The sequence below is a fragment of the Schistocerca americana genome, chromosome 4, assembly GCF_021461395.2.
Source record: "Schistocerca americana isolate TAMUIC-IGC-003095 chromosome 4, iqSchAmer2.1, whole genome shotgun sequence".
NCBI classification, from domain to species: Eukaryota; Metazoa; Arthropoda; class Insecta; order Orthoptera; family Acrididae; genus Schistocerca; species Schistocerca americana.
Window position 1 is genome coordinate 242,387,531 of NC_060122.1, and position 18,142 is coordinate 242,405,672.

The 18,142-nt window shown below is 38.3% G+C and overlaps 1 protein-coding gene across 2 annotated transcripts in view; it reads right to left on the reverse strand.

The window, feature by feature from the left end:
• LOC124613118 overlaps positions 1 to 17,774 on the reverse strand; it is a 112,034-nt gene extending 94,260 nt beyond the window's left edge. For both annotated transcript variants that reach the window (XM_047141731.1, XM_047141730.1), the window contains exon 1: positions 17,585 to 17,774. In XM_047141731.1, coding sequence (XP_046997687.1) covers positions 17,585 to 17,734 — 150 coding nt within the window. In that variant the 5' untranslated portion in view covers positions 17,735 to 17,774. The remainder of the gene's footprint in view (positions 1 to 17,584) is intronic.
• Between the last annotated feature and the right edge of the window lie 368 nt (positions 17,775 to 18,142).

Here is an 18,142-nt window from a genome sequence, read left to right on the forward strand (position 1 = left end):
GGAGAGCGTGGAGGCCATGGAATTGGTCCGCCTCTACCAATCCATCAGTCACCGAATCTGTTGTTGAGAAGCGTACCAACACTTCGACTGAAATGTGCAGGAGCTCCATCGTGCATGAACCACATGTTGTGTCGGACTTGTAAAGGCACATGTTCCAGCAGCACGGGTAGAGTATCCCGTATGAAATCATGATAATGTGCTCCATTGAGCGTAGGTGGAAGAACATGGGGCCCAATCAAGACATCACCAACAATGCCTGCTCAAACGTTCACAGAAAATCTGTGTTGATGATGTGATTGCACAATTGCAACATTATCTTCCTTCAATTGGGCCAACTGGCGGTGAATCGAGGAAGTACAGTACATACTGACGAAACTAAAATGAGCTCTAACATGGAAATTAAGCGTTTCCGGACACATGTCCACATAACATCTTTTCTTTATTTGTGTGTGAGGAATGTTTCCTGAAAGTTTGGCCGTAACTTTTTGTAACACCCTGTATAGGCAACTGGGGATGGAAATCATAAGTTCATGATTTGTAGCACTAAACACAGAGTAAACAGTTGTCGCATTGCGAAGTCCAAAGGAAGAGGAAAACTGGATAACGTCAAACTGATGCAGAGGTGGCTGTCAGATAGCCTTACTTTTGGCCTCATACAGATGCTCAGGTGACCGGCCTGCGATATCAGTCTTATTCCCACCCCAGGCGCCTTCACAGGACAAGCGAGACATTACACATATCAATAGTCTATATTATCCTGCTGCACAGCCACGAACAAGCATTTAGGGCCAGTACCTACCAAGCCGATGCAGTAGAGGATCACTTGGCAGAAGCGGCTGGGAAATGGGCAATGGCAAGGCGGAAGATTCTGGAGAGACATCTGGGGTTGCCAGCAACACTTGCACTAGGTATAGAGTTTCTTGCACAGGCCTAGATATTTCTGGAAATGGAGGTGGCGAGGTCAGTGATTAGCCATCAGTGAAGGTGAATTGACACCATGAGTACATCCCACAGCTCACAGGAAGGAAGTACCAGGTGGCTATCATCTGAGAGCCCTGAGTAACTGTGATGCTGGAGATGGTGGACTCCGTGACAAAGCACGCTGCTGACCAAGGGCCACAACTGGAGCTGGTTGCAGTGTCAGTGCAGCATCCCATATGGCGTAGTACCAACACCACCTGGTGTCCCTGTTGTTCTGCCACAAACGTCCAAATCCACTTTGTACTTTGCCCAAATTTCCATGCCCACACCAGCCTTGTACTGGAGAAAAATGTGAATTATAAACAATTCAGACAAGAAGAGAATTGAAGCTTTTGATATGTGGTGCTACAGAAGAATGCTGAAGATAGGATGGGTATATCAAATAACTAATGAAGAGGTGCTTATTATCAAGAAAAATATGTGTATTAGCATCTGCTCTAGTTCATAATAATAAAGTTTCTCGCTTGCAGCCATAAAAGTGAAGGAATCTATAAAATGGAAACTGAATGCCCAGGTATGAATTTGTTCAAAATAAACATACGATAAACCTTGTCTTGATTGTTTTGTTTGCATTTCTATTCTATACAATAGGCTAAGTATCAAAGTATTTAGTGTTTGTAAATGGGAATTAATGGAGGTATGATTCTGGGTCAGATTATATAATGTTATTCAGTGTTAGAGGTTGTGACCATTAGGCCTAATTTGTTTGCAGGTATCCGCGAGTATAAATACGACAGCAAGTCACTGAGAGCTAAAACCTCATACATCACAATTATTTATAATAGTACAATTATGAGTAAGAAATGTATATGCTGTGACTTCTGAAATTTTCCCAGCATATTTCTTCTTCCAGTAATTTTTGGGTTCGCAGCTGGCTCCCATCAACATTCTGCCACGGTATTTCTGCCCAGAGACGTACGGCCATCCTCAGGTGAGTAGACAAAGTACTGAAGAGACCTGATGCAGTCACGGTATTTATAGCGAATTCCACACATGCAAATCATACTGGCGGTTTATGGCGCATGCGTTAGGAGGTGACATGCGCGAGGCAGCACAGTCGTGTGTGCTGCCCTCAGTGGTGAAGTGAGAACAAACTAACTGCTGAGTATTGATTGAGCATGTCGTTTCCATTGTGACCGCATCATTTTAATAATAGGATTCCAATTTTTATCAAGCTGTGTAGAACATGCAAGACACACCCGTCTGCAGAAACCTATAAAATCAGCAGTGGCAGAACATTGCATTTCCATGGGACATTCAATGGAATACAATAATTCCAAAATTTTAGCACTGGTTTCCAGCTTCTGGGACTCTGTAATTAAAGAATCTATGGAAATACGTGCTGCTGATAATTTAATGAACTGTGACAACTTCCACCTTGATAAAAATTGGAATCCTATTATTAAAATGATGCGGTCACAATGGAATCGACATGCTCAGTTGATAATCAGCAATTAATTTGTTCTTACTTCACCACTGAGGGCAGCACACACTAAATGTCGTGGCAGAATGTTGATGGTATCCGGCTGCAGACCCGAAAATTACTGGAAAAAAAATGTATATTCTGTCACAGGTTGGTTAATAGTTTGGAATTGATGTGTGGAGGTTGTGTGTGAATTGTGATTTCATCAGGTTGGTTGGTTGGTTTGGGGAAGGAGACCAGACTGCATGGTCATCGGTCTCATCAGATTAGGGAAGGATGAGGAAGGAAGTCGGCCGTGCCCTTTCAGAGGAACCATCCCGGCATTTGCCTGGACTGATTTAGGGAAATCACGGAAAACCTAAATCAGGATGGCCGGACACGGGATTGAACCGTCGTCCTCCCCAATGCGAGTCCAGTGTCTAACCACTGCGCCACCTCGCTCGGTTTTCATCAGGTAACTTGCAGTGGGACAGAGGAAGGGATTTCTGGTGAGACTCTCCTATAGATTTGTAAGTTCTGTATAAAACACAGGAAGATCACAGAAGAAGATTTGAGCCCTTCGGGCAGAGACTGAGTCCTTGAAAACTGAATAAGAGCAGTTAAGGGGGAAAAATAAAATGGGAAGTGAGAAAAGATTATAGGAAAGGCATGAAAAGGGAATAGTCTGGATATTCCTACTGCCACTGAGCTACAGAACAGATATAGAATGTCATCTGTTGAAGGTGAGGAGCCTAATCCAGGTGCAGAAGAGAGTAGGTTGCAGCAGATCCTCAATAAGAAACTACACTAAGTAGAAATCACCATTTTACAAATACTTGGCCATCTGCTACATAATATTGAAGCAGTGGATCTGAGTGAAGTGGATCAATTATTTACTGTTGTGAGAGAAGGCAACAGCCTGGTGAAGAATAGAGAATGTAGTGTAGTACCAGCAGTGACACAGAGAAGATAGATGGAGCTACAGCACACACACCTGTGAGCTTTATTGAAGTTGTGCATCATTGGTGCAACCAACCCTGGATGAACAAAGCCTTGCCTTCAGGTGAGTAAACTTGGAACTGACAAGAGTTCCTGCTGACTTCAGATGGGGCTCACATTGGTGTCATGCCAGTTGCTGCTATTGGGAGATAGGGAGACATAAGGTATGGCCTCTGCACATTAACATAAAGGAGAAAGGTAGATTAGCTGAACTGACAACTGAAAATATAAGGGCAGAGGGGTGGGGAAGGGAGGAAGGGATTGCGATGCACTGTCCTATAAAAAAGAAACTTGTTTGAATAATATCATTAAGAATCAGAATATTATAGGACTAAAGAACAAAAAAACATCTATTTACATGATCTAGGATGTCATAAGGAAATTGATGCAGACCATAGTAGCCCATTTCTGTGGCAATTTAAGTAAGGATTTTCTAAAATATCCAGACAAAAATGCAATGTGTTCTGTTGTTAATTTTCCTATCAGCCTTACACATGAAAGCAGTACACAAATATATTGTAACAGTTTTGTATATGAACACTTTACCAGTTACATAAATGTTTTTTCAGTAGTGAGCAGCTGCTCTGAAAATGAAGCTCAACACTCAACTTCGCTTATCTATCCTTACCAGTGCCCTACAGAACCATGCCTTTACATAGGATATTCACACAATGGGGCATCCCAAAGGCATTTCAACATTATTGCCAACTACCCCCTCCTCCCCAGTGGGGAACTTCTGCATGCATCTAGTGTACATCTCATGATCAATGCAACATCATTTTTTAAAGAGTTTATGTGTTGCATATCTGAGACAGAGGCTGGACCAAGGATGTGGAAAACTGTCTAAAAACTACATCCAGGATGGATGGTACACTGGCCCCCATCATTAATTCAGGAGGCGTATTCAAGCTGGGGCGGGCATGCCTCCCTGTCTTCCACAAATGGATGCTTTAACATGGGTGCCCCGACTATCCAAGTTGGTTATGAAGCACAACTGGCCATACTAAACAGCTTATTTGATTACAATGAAGTGATATAATGGAAAACAGAGTAATTAATGAACAGACAACAGAAAATTACAAGGCAATATCTAGGAAGGTGACTAGAAGGTTTTGTATAATGTGACAGATATCAGTTCAAATTTTATGTATTTATAAATGAGTTTGTATCAATTCTTATCAGCTGTTTCCCCAAAAATGCCCTGGACTATAACAGGAACCAAAATATCATGTGCAAGGAAATGCAAACAGTTTGGAACAATTAACTGTACTAAGGAAACTGAACTAAGGAAAATTCATCAACGGAAATCTGTGTGTAATGTTTGAAATCATCACTGCAGACAATAAAGTTAAATATATATCAGCAATAGTTAAAAGATAAATCAGGAAATTAAGGACCGTAAGGACTTTATTATTAAAGAAAACAGCCAAAAATGAATGATAGCAGCTAGGTAGCCAATATGCTTAATAACTGCTTTCTTGAAGTAGATGAGAAGATTGGCATAACAGTTCAAAGGATAAAGCAATAGAATATAGTGTGGTGATATATAACGCTCCAAAGGACAAATGACACTCAGAACTAAAAGTTATAAAATAACAATCAAATATAAAGGTGCAGACATTATGCAAAGATTTTAATTTTATTTTTTATATGTTGAGGGATGACACGTCTTCAGCATGGGCCAGTGATTGCAGTGATTTTGCTAGAGAAAATACATGCTCCTTAGATTGACGACCTGCCTTGGAGTGCACAGACTTCCAAGTATAGTTATATTAACAATGAACGCATGTTGGGAGATGTAAGAACAGAATTTTTATCGGATTACTTTTATTTGAAATATGGAACAATGAAGGCAATCACATAATACAGTTAGTGTATGCGACAGTGAAAAGAATACACAAATTGTTAACTCAACAGTAGCATCACAAGTTATTCAGAGCAATGTGGTGAAGCAATTCTGAATTTTAAAGCAACCAGAACAAAGTCAGAGACGAAGTCTGACAAATAACAATGGTCACACAAATTTAAAGAAGATCAATGTCACACTGAAAGCTGACACCACGCAGGTGTGTCGCCTCAGTGCAGGACAATGATCAAGCGATAAATGTTTATTGCTTGAAGTGAATAAAATATTTAAACTCTGGAAGGAAATATTTTACAGACCACAAAGAGTGAAGGAAATAAAGAATACTAAGGAAAACTGATAACAACATAGCAATTCGTGTGCCAGGTGCATATGGTGTTCCTTGCGAGTGCAGCAGCAGCATCTATTTAGGTCAGACAGAGTGTTGTACAGAGCACAAGGGACATATTAAACAGAGAGAGCTACACAAGTTGGCCACAGCTGAGCATTGCCTGAAAAGCAGACACAAAGTACAGTCTGAAAACATGAGAGTTTTTGCTCATGCATTGACATACTGGGATTCAATTACAAAAGAGGCAGCTGAGATTAGAACAAATAGCAACAATTTTAACAGAGACCAGGGGTACGCACTTAGCAGGGCATGGAGGCAGGCTTTGGAAGTTGAAAGGAAGCAACAATGAATGCTTGACACTTGTAGAGCAGTGGGAGCAGATGCTTGTAGAGCAGTGGGAGCAGCAGTTTCAAATGTGGCACCAGCCCCATGTGCCACCTGACATCACTTAGTCCCGTAGCGGGAGCTGCTATGAGCTGTCCAACTCGCCTTCATTGCTTCTGTCATTTCAGCCCTCTCTGATTGGTACCAGAGGCTGCAGTTGGCACTATATAAGCAGAAAACCACGCCAGCCCCGACAATAAGTGGTTTTACTCCTGATGATGCTGGTGGAGATAGCCATCAGAAGCTTTAGAATTTTATCCAAACTTACGCAGGTTGAAAACCGAGAAGATTTTATTCAGATATGCCTCTGTGAAAGACTCTGAGGACATATTTCTGACCTAAAGCAGAACAGTTAAATACTGGCCTAAGCATAAAATTAATGCAAACATAGCCAAACATGTTTTAACAATCGATGAACGGACTCAAAAAGTTCATGAACAGGCTTCAAAGCTTGATGGATAGGCTAAAGCTTATGATAAATGAACATTAAATTATATGTAACATATTTTAAAATAGACAGTGAAGACAAAAAGCTACAGGAATACATTGTGGAATCATATCAAGAACACGATCAAATAAATCACAAAATATTATAATTAAAGACAATTACGGTATAGGTATTGAATTTAAAAGACAAATTACATTCTGAACTAATTAAGTTACACGATTTAGTTAGGAATGAGTTAAAGGAACAGTTTAATGAAGTAAATACAGGCCTAAAACAAATTAAAGAATCTTCTGGATGGGGATTTACAGAAGTGCAAAAACAAATTTCATACAGCAGCCTAAGGTTAAATGTTTTAGAACAATGTAAAGATTCAGACAGAGTAGTTATCTCTGGTTCCATTTTCACAACATGGTTTTATTGAACGGAAAGTTCAGGAAAAGGCCGTTACTACACCTCATTTGCCAGCTGGCCCTGAGAAAACAGAAGCAAAATTTTCAACATTAAGGGGAGAAAGTTATTTAAATTCTATTAACTACAGCTTGACTGGTGGGAGAAATAGGTAAATGAATTTCATAAACTGTTTAAGATCACAGAAATGACTTGTTGCCATGTAGTATTTGATGTTGATTTGTTGGAAATGTTTGATTCTGATAGAAAAATCTGTGATTTAATAGCAACATTAATAGAAAGAGCTACTAATGAAATTCTGTTGAAAAGCTATGCGAATTTGATTTAAATGTGGAATTCAAAGAGAGAGTGGTCACAAATGTAAAAATAGGATTGTTTATGGGGTTGTAATTGTATTGCAAAAGGTACTGCAAGATGTATTAATTAAGAGAATCAAAATACCACCACACAGATTAATGTATCATATCAGGGAATTCACATGCTTTAAGAATATGCAGCCGACAGCGACAAGGTTCCAGGTTGGACATTATATTTCTTTGTATTTCACTTTCCATACAATGATCCTGTCCCTTCATTATTCTGTAGACTCTTCCGTAGTTTCTTTCATTGCCATTATCTCTTGGTAATGATTTCACTGATTATTAGATAGCAACAGCAGGAACATAGTTCATTTATTCACTCATTATTATTTAGATAAAGAGGATTGATGGTCAGTAGTTTTGAGATCCCTGTATGCACCCCACATTGGATGAAACCTGGGCCAAACTTAGGCAGATTCATTTATTCACAATGTACAAATGTATGCATTCTTTCCCTGAAATATGATTCTGACTATGAAAGAGGAATTGTTTACTGGAAAACTTGAATTCAATGTTGTGACCTCCTCTGGCAAGTAAATAGAGTGTAATGTCATTAAATTTCTTGAAGCACCCATTGCCATGTTTGTTCAATATACTGCTTCTTATAGTCTCAAAGTCATCAGTAGGATGAGAAACGAACTTTGTACTTACACAGGCCTTTGTCTGACTGTACCACTAATCTTTAGTAGTTGCCAGTTGCTGGTGTGTATGTTCCAAATAGTCAACTATAGACAACTGTTTGGAAATCTCAGAAGGTATTTATTTAGTATCTACTCATGTGCTTGTTGTAGAGCACCTGGCACAAAGCCTTGGTTGCAAAGAGGAGCTGTTCATGATGATTTTAGCCTTTAGTGAGATACCAGTTTTAGGCTACACCTGCTTTAGTATCTTGTACTTTACCTTCAAGGTAGCCTACTCCACTCCATTTGTATAGTCGTTACAAGCTAAGAAATTGTCTTCATGTTCTGCAAGTGTATTCTGTCATCTTTTTCTTTTAGTGTAAAACTGTAAAACATATTTCTAAAAAAATTAATGAGGCATGTAGCTTTGGACATTATGTTTCAACTTACAGAGGCATGTTTACTTGGGACTGCAGCTTTGCTAACAGATGACAGTATTGAAAAAGAAAGAAACATGTTACAAATGTGGAGATAGAATTTCACGAGATGATTACTGAGGAGGGGGTGTAATTCACAAAGCAGGTTACTTAAACCAATCTTTGGAGGCTGTGGGGGTGGAGCTGGTGTTGTATATCCTATAGCCCTCTAGCAAATTACCACCCTTTGTCGTTGGGGCTATCTTCTTTCCTTCTTTGATCTCATCATACTGGATCTTATTTTTTCCTTTCATACAGCCCTACTGGGTATCAAATCATTCTTTTCCTCTGTGCATATTTGTAAGTTCTCATTGTGAGACCCTTCCTTTTTCTGTTTGAACTTTAAAATCCATTATTGGAAATATCTGTGATTATGCAATCACCATAAGAATTGCCTCTTGAAAGTACAGATCATACTTTACAGCTACAAGCTAGTTTTATTCTGCACAACATTGGAGTGGGTCTCAAAAATCAAATATTTCATTGCAATTGAAATTATATTGTCCTACTTTCACCTCATTTCTCAGATACACCACTGTCCCCTTTTAAATTAATTTTCCTTCTTTTATCTTCTGAGGTGGTATTTGTGTATACAACATCCTCCAACTTGTCTCCCAATACTGTAATGCAGGTGTAGATGCTCCTTCCTTCGTATACATACTCCATCTTCTACCATGCTAGATATACTATGTGATCAAAAGTATCCAGACACTTGGCTTAAAATGACTAACAAGTTTGTGGCACCCTCCATTGGTAATGCTGGAATTCAATATGGTGTTGGCCAACCCTTAGCCTTGATGACAGCTTCCACTCTCGCAGGCATATGCTCAATCAGGTGCTGGAAGGTTTCTTGGGGAATAACAGCCCATTTTTCACGGAGTGCTGCACTGAGGAGAGGTATCGCTGTCAGTCGGTGTGGCCTGGTACGAAGTCTGCGTTCAGAAACATTCCAAAGGTGTTCTATGGAATCACATCAGGACTCTGTGCAGGTCAGTCCATTACAGGGATGTTATTGTCATTTAACCACTCCACCACAGAGCGTGCATTATGAATAGGTGCTCAATCATGTTGAAAGATGCAATCGCCATCCCCGAATTGCTCTTCAGCAGTGTGAAGCCAGAAGGTGCTTAAAACATCAATGTAGGCCTGTGCTGTGTGATAGTGCCATGCAAAACAACAAGGGGTGCAAGCCCCCTCCATGAAAAACACCACCACACCATACCACCACCGCCTCCAAATTTTACTGTTGGCACTACGCACGCTGGTAGATGATGTACACCAGGCATTCGCCATACTTACACCCTGCCATCAGATCGCCACATCATATACCGTGATTTGACACTCCACATGTTTTTCCACTGTTCAATCTTACTTTGTAAAAACTATGATAACACCATTAGCACACACACAGTGCTCAAGTACAAGTAAATAAGTACATGATACAATTCGTATAATGCAAACGTACTGAGAATTTTTGCTATAATTGTATTTGTTCAAAAGACCCTCCTTATTTGCTACAGAAAACATTTTCAATTAAGACTTTTGCAGATGAAAGACAAATTTCTATTATTTTCTAAACTTACATTTACTGATATAAAAAAGAACAGAATTTAATTAGAACTTGAAATAATAGTGCTCAATTAAATTTTTCACAATCTTAGGTGTAAAAACAAAAACATTCAGAATAGTGGAGAATCACCTGCTTTACTGACATCAGAACCTTTTAACTGACATAAGGGTTGCCCAGATAACCATCAATAATTATTTACATTTTAATGCATCAATAAACACCAAAAAATCATGTTTATGGCAATTTTGCCAATGTTCTTAATTAATTTATTTTCCTTTCTCTGTTTCTGTCTTTTCTTAATTTATAGGTTGTATTCTATACAATCACGAAACAATACTGTATTAAATCTTGTGTAAGCATTATTTTTAAAAAAAATGAATTTTTATGAACCAGTAATTTGAAAAACATTTCTAGTCTATGGTAGTAATGTATTCTTCTTCACTATTAACAACAATCTGCCAATGGTGGGGTAACTTTTCAATGCTCCAATTGTGGAAATCATGTAGTTTTGAGAGGAATAACTTGTCGAGCTATGTTCAGAACGCATTTTCTTACAGCAAGAAAGAGTAGTGACCCAGAAACTATCAAACATTATAAAAACTACTGTGTTATATTAAGAAAAGTTATTAAAAAATCCAGAAGTATGTGTATCATGTCTGAAATCAGCGACTCTGATAATAAAATTAAAACAATTTGGAATATTATTAAAAGAGAAACAGGTCAGCGAAGAGCACAGGAAGACAGTGTTACCATCAAATTGAATGAAACTTTATGAACAAAAAGTCAGAAGTTGAAAATATTTTTAATAATCATTTTCTAAATGTTGTGGATATAGTAGGATCCAGGTGTTCATTAGAAGATGCTAGGCTGTTAATGGAAGAGGCCATACCTATGCAATTTGATACAATTGAAATCTCACCCACTTCTCCCTCTGAAATTAGGAAAATAATAAACTTGCTTAAAAGCAAAAACTCACATGGAATTGACGGCATTTCCAGCAAAATACTAAAAGCTTGTTCTCAACAGATAAGTAAGATTCTCAGCCACCTGTGTAATAACTCTCTGGAACAGGGCATTTTCCCTGATAGACTGAAATATGCTATTGTTATACCTTTGCATAAAAAGGGGGATAGATCTGATGTCAACAATTACCATCCAATCTCCCTTCTAACAGCTTTATCCAAAATTTTTGAGAAAGTAATGTATTCAAGAGTAGCTTCACATATCTGTAACAATGAAGTATTAACAAAATGTCAGTTTGGTTTCCAGAAAGGTTTTTCAACAGAAAATGCCATATATGCTTTCACCAATCAAATTTTGAATGATCTGAATAACCGAACACCACCCATTGGGATTTTTTGTAATCTCTCAAACGCTTTTGATTGTGTAAATCATGAAATTCTACTAGACAAGCTCAAGTCTTGTGGCATGAGTGGGACAGTGCACAAATGGTTTAATTTGTACCTAACTGGAAGAGTGCAGAAAGTTGAAATAAGTAGTTCTCATAATATGCAAAGATCAGCACATTCCTCAAACTGGGGAACTATCAAGAATGGGGTTCCACAAGGGTCAGTCATGGGTCCTTTGTTGTTCTTAATATATATTATTGACTTGCCATTCTATATTCATGAAGAGGCAAAGTTAGTTCTCTTTGCTGATGATAGAAGCATAGTAATCACACCTGACAAACAAGAATTAACTGATGAAATGGTCAATACTGTCTTTCAGAAAATTACTAAGTGGTTCCTTGTAAAAGGACTCTCACTGAATTTTGATAAGACACAGTACATACAGTTCAGTACAGTGAATGGTATGATGCCATTAATAAATATAGACCTTAATCAGAAGCATATAGCTAAGGTAGAATATTCCAAATTTTTAGGTGTGTCCATTGATGAGAGATTAAATTGGAAGAAACACATTGATGATCTGCTGAAACGTTTGAGTTCAGCTACTTACGCAATAAGGGTCATTGCAAATTTTGGTGATAAACATCTTAGTAAATTAGCTTACTACGCCTATTTTCACTTGTTGCTTTCATATGGAATCATATTTTGGGGTAATTCATCACTGAGGAATAAAGTATTTATTGTACAAAAGCGTGTAATCAGAATAATAGCTCGAGTCCACCCAAGATCATCCTGCAGACATTTATTTAAGGATCTAGGGATATTCACAGTAGCTTCTCAGTATATATACTCTCTTATGAAATTTGTTATTAACAACCAAACCCAATTCAAAAGTAATAGCAGTGTGCATAACTACAATACTAGGAGAAAGGATGATCTTCACTATTCAAGATTAAATCTAACTTTGGCACAGAAAGGAGTGAATTATACTGGCACTAAAGTCTTTGGTCACTTACCAAATAGTATCAAAAGTCTGACAGATAACCAACAAGTATTTAAGAAGAAATTAAAAGAATTTCTGAATGACAACTCCTTCTACTCCACAGAGGAATTTTTAGATATAAATTTAAAAAAAAATAAAAAAAATAAAAAAAACACAAAAAATGAAAAAGTTGTTATATTAACTTAAGTATGTCATGTATTGGAAAATTTGACTTGTTCCACATCATTACGAAGTATCATATTCATGATCCATGGAACTAGTATTAATCTAATCTAATCTCTAATCATCCAGAAAGTAAGTTCCTTGAAGGATGTTCAGCAGAAGCAGAAAAGATGAAAATCAGTAGGTGGAAGATCAGATGAATAATGTGCATGTGCACTGACTTCCCCACACAATTCCTAGCATCACTTCACACAGTCTTCCTGGTCATTGTTCTTGGATTGCATCTGCATGACATCTCACTCGTTAGCAATAAATGTCAGCAGTGATGGTTCCACCTCAGGGAGGAAATTCTTGCATCATCTGATGCATGAAGGTCTTGGTGTGGGGAATTATTGCTTTTTTAGACCTCAACCATTCTATTCTTTTCCCTGTGTTAGTGTAATGACTCCATTTCTCCTTACCAATAATGCTATAGGACAGGAATGGTCAGTGATGTTCATGAGCCAACTGATGACTAGCAGGCAGTGATGTACATATGACCACCAGCTTATTTTTGTGATTTTGGCTTAGAGCATGCAGTACACATACAACCAATTTTTGAATCTTCCCCGTTGCATGCAAATGTCATGCAATAGTTGTGGAATGATCATAATTCATCACATTTGTCAGTTCTCAGGTACACTGATGTGGATTATTGTGGATTAATGCGCTTAAACGATCTTCATCAAACCCAAAAGATTTTCTAGAATGTGGAGTGTCACTAATGTCAAAACAATCCTACTTAAAATGAGAAAATCATTTACTTGTCATGCTCTATCTAATGGCATTAACCCCATATGTGGTTCAAATATTTCTGACTGCCTTTGCTGCTATCATCCCTCTATTAAACTCAAACAGAAGAATATTCCAGAGATGTTCTCATTTTTCCACTTGGCACTCCATTTTCTAGCATCCACAACTACACCCACTATCTCCAAATGACAAAATGTAGACTCGGACAGCAACAGTGAACTACAAATAAGGAATGACAACTGATAAATAAATTCACAGCAATATGAATACTGACATGGGGAAAAAAAAGGTATGAACTTATGCAATTAAACCAATACCAATAATGGTTTGTAAGGTAGGAGACGAGGTACTGGCAGAACTGAAGCTGTGAGAACGGGTCATAAGTCATGCTTGGGTAGCTTAGTTGGTAGAACACTTGCCCGCGAAAGGGACAGGTCCTGAGTTTGAGTCTCAGTGTGGCACACAGTTTTAATCTGGCAGGAAGTTTCAATGTACTCAAAATGATTTCCTGGGCCAAATAAATAAAGTACCACAAATAAATACCTGATGCAATTTACACACAGTCTGATAAATTGGAAGGAAAAATATCTGCTACATTCTAAGTTATCACCCACTTAATGTACCTTTCTTGCTGCTAGTGACATTCATATGAGTACACTGATAACTGAGAGTACATGTGAGAGAAGTTACATTTCCCAATAAAATGATCTGAGGGCACATTTGGTACGCTAAGGTGCAGATCTCTCCTGAGTACAAGAAGTACATGTGAAATCCTGCATAGTGCCGCATTTTGCGATGATACATTATAAGCTCTAAGCTTATAAGCTCTGGAATACAACTAGTACAAGTAAAATTGTGGATGAAAGGATATTACTGGTATGCATTTTTCTGAAATACAGCGATAGCCTAAAGTGTATGCTTTTAAGAGTGCTTATTGTAATATTTAAGGCACATAAAAACAATTTATATGTAAAATGGTACTATGTTTCGATGGATGCTTGCGTAGTAGTGATTTTGTGTTAATACAATGTGAAGTGAACAATTGAGAAAGAAGCCAGAAAGAGCCATACCACATCAGGATTTCAGAGTCACAACATTAAAGGATGAGCCATATCAGGAGTCACAACACTAAAGATACCAGCAGAGAAGATAGGAGAGGTAACAATTTTACATTGTCACATTTCCAAAACACAGGACTCATTGCAACATAGCAGACATTCTTCACAAGACAGTATTTGTGTTCAGAGCTTAATCTAAGCAAGATATATGCACTCTATTGATCGAAGTGCATAGAAATAAACATCGATCCAGTTAAAAAACAGTATTACTCTGATGTTTTTAACAGAGGCTTCAGTCTAAGCTTTCATCATCCATACAGTGACACATACAATAAGTGTGGCAAATTTACGATTGATGTGACCTCCTCAACCAGATCCTTGCTTGTGAAGCCAAGAGGCACAAAGAGCTTCATGTAAGAAAGGTGCAAAGGGCAATGGACAACAACAATTGGATAAGAACACTTGTCCTGACCCTACTGCAGAGTTTGCATCTGACATACAAAAAACTCCGCTGATACTATTTTTGATTATGAACAAAATATTATTTCTGAGAGTATTGTGGACCAACAATTTAGGTGTGCATGTTCTTAAACATCTGGAAAAGCCAAAATGGATCTACTGCAGGGAGGCATTCACAGGTAATTCTTTCAAGCTTAGTCAAATATTTAGAACAACTAACAGCTGAAACATCCCATATCATTGAATACAGTGACAGAAGCAATGGTCAAGACAGAACAGCCATATTTTGAAATACTAGATGTACATCTTGAAGCAAAATCAACACAGTAACACAACTGATCACAAGTTCCTTGAACGTAGCCAAATATATATGGAATGTGATCAAGATTTTGGTCTCACTGAAAAGGCAAGGAAACACTTGAACTACACATTATTCCCCATGACTGGATGGAAGCAATGAAGTTGGTCAGAAGAAAGTTTTTCACAGTGGAAGTGAAAATAGAAGACTTTCTTTCAATTAAAACTAAGGATGTCATAGAAAAGATCAAATTCCTACAGACAATGGAGGAAATAAAATACAATGTAGGAATATTACGTGGGTCCAAATTTCCAAAGACAATCCCCTAACAATGCAGTTCAGCCACTCACTTAATTGTGGTCTTGAGTTTATAGAAGCAAATTGTAGGAGGCACTTTATTGGTCGCCTATCAGTGCTTCTTCTGTAGCTTTTACATGAAGCTGGCATTGAAATAAAATTTGAGAAGTGCAATAATCTTCAAGAGATAGAGAACTTCACCCCTCCATTTTATCTTGACTTCCGTAACAATACAGGATATCCCAGAAAAGTTGCGACAGACTTCAAAGGGCTGTACCATAAATCTTAAGGCACAAATCAAGGATAGAAATTAATTTCCAGAAATGTCTTCCAACAATGCTCCAGAATGTCACAGTTATAGCCACTGGCATCTGCCAATAGGCCACCCCTTCAGCAGTAAACATGACTTCATACCTTGACAGACCATAGGTGGAACATCGTGCAATGTTGTTTGTTATTCAGTGATCGCAACTGATTGCCATGAACGCCAGTGGAGGAGATGGGGCTAGCTGCTATATAGACAGGCTTGTCTCCTATAAATGCAATGCCTTGGTGAATAATAGTTTTGGACCCCACTAAAATCTCCAATAATTTTCGGCATAAAGGAGAAAAATAAACAGCAGATGGAAATTGACATCTGAACCATCATTTACCAAGGCAACAGAGCACTGAATTCATAGGAGGCAATGCGTGTCTACACAGCAGCTAGCTCCATTTCTCCACTGGCGATTGTGGCAATCAGTCAAGGTCACTGAATAGCAACAATGTTGTGAGATGTTCCACCTATGGTCCATAAAAGTACAAAGCCGTATTTGCTGCCAAGAGGCTGGCCTAGTGCCACCACATGTAACTTCGATGCTTGGCAGCATCATCGGATGATGTTTCTGGACACAGGTTTTTGTCCCCAATTTGTTCCTCAAGACACCCTTTACAACCCATTAAAGTATGTCACATTTGTGGGATACCATTTACATCCCATAGCCAGGCAGCAATTACAATGGATGCAAGAAGTGGGAACAGACAAAGGAGAGAATCTGATGGAAGAAGGGAACGAGAAAGACCGAAAAGAACACAACACAATGATACAGAGTCATGAGTGCTGTCCCAGGGAGATAAATTATTAAATGGATGCCCTGGAAGGCACTGATTCTGTAGTCACAGACTGTGAGACAAATATGGAAAGTGACTACGAATTATCTCTCTTATATGTTGGAGTACACACCATTATATTAACTATCTTACTACTAACAGGAAATTTCAATGCCTAAATGCCAATACAGTGGATACATAGTTGAGAGGTTAGGGATGGCTGTGATTTCCTTTAAGAACCTAGAGATCCCCAATTTCTAGCCCTGTTGTACAACAAATTTTGGATCAGAATGCAGAATTCCATTCTGAACTCCACACAATACACCAATTATTCTTGTGTCTTCAACTATGGCTGTTGTAACACAGTTAATTTAAGTTAAACTCTCTTTTAACACGACTGTTAATTCGAACTGTCCTTTCGTTAGCTGGGGCACTTGCCTTCCAGAGAACTGGTTTTCTCAGTTATTTAAGGTTTCTCACGGCGCCGTAGTGGGGCGGGTACATATTCCATATTTTCAGTCACCATGCAAGGAGGAGGCGAACCAAGAATGGTCCATCTTTTTCGGTACGCACATATTAACTGTCATATCGCAATTTCATTACATAAGAAATGTTTTCGCACTACGTAATAATTCAAAATCCTGTGTAATGTCTTATGCAAAACTAAATTTAACATTTTTATTATTCAGATTTGCAGGATGTATCAACTGCGTTACGAGAATATTTACCCCCAATGAAAAGTGAAAAGGACGGAAATTACTCGCGCAGGTCACGTAAGTAGGTGCAAAATATAGTGACCGGTGTACAAATCAATATTTACTGTGCCGAATCTATTGTAGGCTTTACATATCAAATCGTCAATAACTTTTGCAAATAGGGTTTCAGCCGATTACAACTGACTTCCAAGTTGGAGAGCAATATCCCAAGTGAAACTCTTCCTGTGTAGCAGGCAGCATCGGCCTGTTCGTCTGTTTTTGTAAAATAACTGAGCTTTCCGACGATCGTTGTTATCGCGAATGACGTAATAGAATCTAAACGTATAGCAATGGATACATCCTCTCCATGCGCCCATTTATCCTTCTTTCTTTAGATACTAAATGTGGTGTATCCACTCACGCACAAGAATGCATGTAACAATGAAACATATCTGAATACAAATAATAATAATTGTGTAGATATCATTTCCTTAAAACAAAAACAAAAAAATATTTAAAACGTGCAACATGAACACGGACCTTTAATCCTGGGATACAAATACGAATCTTATCATGAATTTCTTTACTCTCTGCAAGCTTTGAAAATATATCTAAAGCGAAAGAATCCCGGTTTAGACACAGGCGACACGTCATAATTGTGTTACATCGTACATTTGCCGGGTCATTCATATTATCAATCTCTAAACGCACTTTTGGTATACTAAAAGTATCGGTACCACATAGGCCTAATATTTTTCTCGCTGATCTCGTGACTCAATTGTCTCAGGTAGAAATTGTTGGAATTTAGAATCGATGCCTCTACTACATATTTATCTTTGCCGCAGTTGCTACGAACGCTTTTATAGACGTTCCTATTAATATGGTTGTGTTTTGCCTACCCTTGTGTTACATTCGTTCTGTGCGTGTTAATAAAAGCATTTATGTTCACTTTCAAACCGTGACCACGTGTTTATTTCAAGTTCAATAACAACAGGTTATGGGCCCAGGCACAGTCACCCAGCGGTTTATTTGAAGTGAATAAAAACTACGTTTTTTTCGTCACACCAAGACGCAGATACAGAACACCGATATCATGAG